This window comes from Temnothorax curvispinosus, unplaced genomic scaffold (assembly GCF_003070985.1).
Source record: "Temnothorax curvispinosus isolate PA1 unplaced genomic scaffold, ASM307098v1 QBEX01016318.1, whole genome shotgun sequence".
In the NCBI taxonomy this organism is placed as follows: Eukaryota; Metazoa; Arthropoda; class Insecta; order Hymenoptera; family Formicidae; genus Temnothorax; species Temnothorax curvispinosus.
In genome coordinates, this window is record NW_020226098.1 from 1 (window position 1) to 2,844 (window position 2,844).

General features: G+C 35.7%; 1 protein-coding gene across 1 annotated transcript; it reads left to right on the forward strand.

Moving 5' to 3' along the window:
* The first annotated feature begins 1,220 nt into the window (after window positions 1-1,220).
* On the forward strand, window positions 1,221-2,623 carry LOC112466509. Its single transcript, XM_025034626.1, has 3 exons — window positions 1,221-1,750; window positions 1,824-2,003; window positions 2,406-2,623. Exons 1-3 carry the CDS (start codon window positions 1,552-1,554, stop codon window positions 2,594-2,596), a joined length of 570 nt encoding a protein of 189 aa, XP_024890394.1. The 5' UTR covers window positions 1,221-1,551; the 3' UTR covers window positions 2,597-2,623.
* Window positions 2,624-2,844: the final 221 nt, after the last annotated feature.

The following is a 2,844-nucleotide window of genomic DNA, read 5'->3' on the forward strand; positions in this document are numbered from 1 at the left end:
GTTCGATTGCAAAGTACTTTCAAGTTATCCCCTATAAAATAGAAATAAATATAAACTGTGACGGTTTACCTCTGTTTAAAAGTTCGCGAGCTCAATTTTGGCCAATTTTAGTATCAATCGAAACTGATTTCTACACGGAGCCTATCGTTGCTGGCATATACTATGGTGACAAGAAACCTGCTGACGCTAATATTTATCTGAAAGAATTTATCACTGACATGAGTGAAATTCTTGAAAACGGTCTTGATATTGATGGTCATAAGTGTTGTGTAATTATCAAGGCAATTGTTTGCGATGCACCTGCAAAGTCGTTTCTCACATATACGAAAGGTCACAATGGATACTTTGGATGCTCTAAATGTATTCAAGAAGGAGATGTAGTGGGCCATCGCACTACTTTTCCTGAAATAGATAGCGAATTAAGAACCGATCATTCCTTTCAATATCAACAACAGCCTGAGCATCATGTGGGTTATTCAGATTTATTAAATTTAAATATTGGTATGGTTTCTCAAGTTGTTTTAGATTATATGCATCTTGTATGCTTGGGGGTTATCAAACGTCTTATTCAGTTCTGGGTTAAAGGCACTAAAAATGTTCGACTTACTAACGAACAGCTGCAGGCTGCATCAAGAATTATACAGTCAATGAAATGCTTCATAACTAAAGAATTTTGCAGAAAACCGAGAAGTCTTAACGATATCGATAGATGGAAGGCTACTGAGCTGCGTCAATTTCTTCTTTACACAGGCCCTGTGGTTTTAAAATCAATTTTGCGGAAAGATTTATATAATCATTTTCTTTCATTGAGCGTAGCAATCCGTATTTTATCTGATCCTAAACTGTGTTTGGTTATGAATGATTATGCTCGATCTCTGTTGTGCTGGTTTGTTTCGCATTACGGAGAATTGTATGGTCCGGAATACATTACGTATAATGTACATAATCTCGTGCACCTTGCTTCTGATGTAACCCGATTTGGCTGCTTAGATAAATTCAGCGCGTTTAAATTCGAAAACTGTTCTATCTATTCAAACTCAATATCGCAAATCGTATCCAATCGTACACTATTCGAGGTCTGCAATGAAGATCAAACGTCTCGAGTTTGATGGATTTTCCATCTCAACAGAAGATTATGAGAATTGTTGCCAATTGAATAATGATTCAATTTTTATCGTAACAAAAATTTTCAGCGATAATAACGTTCTTTACGTAAGAGGTAATAAGTATAGCAACACGAGATCACTTTTTTTAGTGCCGTGCGATTCTCAGAAATTTGGCATCTCCCTGATTAATGAAGGATTTATATCTGAACGGATTACATTGTTAGCATCGCAAATACAGAGAAAGTGCTTGAAATTACAAAATCCTGAAGAAACCACCTCGAGTGTAGTGATCCCTTTACTGCAATATAATTATTGACATTTAGAATTCAATCCAATAAAAATAAAGATCATTCCTCGTATTTTTCAAAATTCTCTTCCTGCAATCTCATTCCCTCTTGTTCCAATTTTGAAATTACCTCGTTTTCATTTACGGTTGGTGGTAGACATGGCGTATGCAGTCGTAATATTCAAAGGAGACAACGAAGTTTCCGAGGTACCATCTAATTGGCTTGAAACAAATGTCGAAGAATCGTTATGTTGGTGGCCGACACATTGCAAAAACGCCAGTACGCTAATAGCAAAAAGATCTGAACCAAATAAAAAGTCGTGGGATAAGTTGCCTGTAACCATCGAAAAATATTGCAGTAGGTATACTTCTTTATCATAAAGTAAAGGAACATCTGCGATATTTTTATTTATAATAAATACTTTTTGCAGCGTCTTATGAAAAGGCTCGAAAGGTCGCGGAGGATGCAAATTATGCAACTACTGATGATGTTCAACTCGGGAAAGGACGCAGACAATTGATGCCCATACGAAATTCGAGCTCCTCATCCGAAGACCCCGAAAATGAAAATCAATCTAAAACTTTCAAGCGGATAAAGCCACGAAACCCGCGTAAGTTCTAGCCATAGTATATTCTGATTTAACAAATTTTTTGAAGATTGTTATATGTCTCTTCGTCTATTATTCTTCGAATGTCACAAGGGGAGTCTATATAGCGTATTTTCTCCTGTTTGAATCCATTTCGCAATTTGAACTTTTTACAATTTGATTGAACTTGAAATCTCTATGAATTTCAAATCCTTACGTATTATCTCTTGCGCATTCCATCGTGAGCTATTTAAGATGAGGCTGTTTGTAAATTTTTGTGTAGAAATCTCAGTGATGGTCTTACAATATCATGTCTACACACACACACACGCACACGCACACGCACACGCACACGCACACACACACACGCACACACGCACACAAGTGACAATGAAACATCATCGAAAATCAAATCTGGATTTGCAGGTCAAAACATATTATCAGACCTGCCACCGACTCCAAACAGCTCTGTTGAGACATCAGAATCTGTAAGATTTGAATACTCGCACGATGTCGTAAAGGCAACAAAATCAAAACAGGTCACAAAGTCGCACGACATCACAAGGGTAGTGCGACCCAAAGAGACAGAAGCATGTGAAACGGATAACACTGTTTAAACTGTGAGAACAACGGTACTTCAGTTTCAAGTCGTAAGTAGTTGCAATGTTAATTATAAATATTGTCCATTTAAATTCAAATTTTTATTAACTTTTTCCGAAAAGTAAAAAAAATTAAGAGAATCGAGTCAGATGAAAAGCATAAAAATCATATAAAATGTATGCATTATACAAAAAATATTATTTTTACGAGTCACAAAATAATTTTTATTTAAAAAATATAATGTTATACTAATAAAATTGTATTG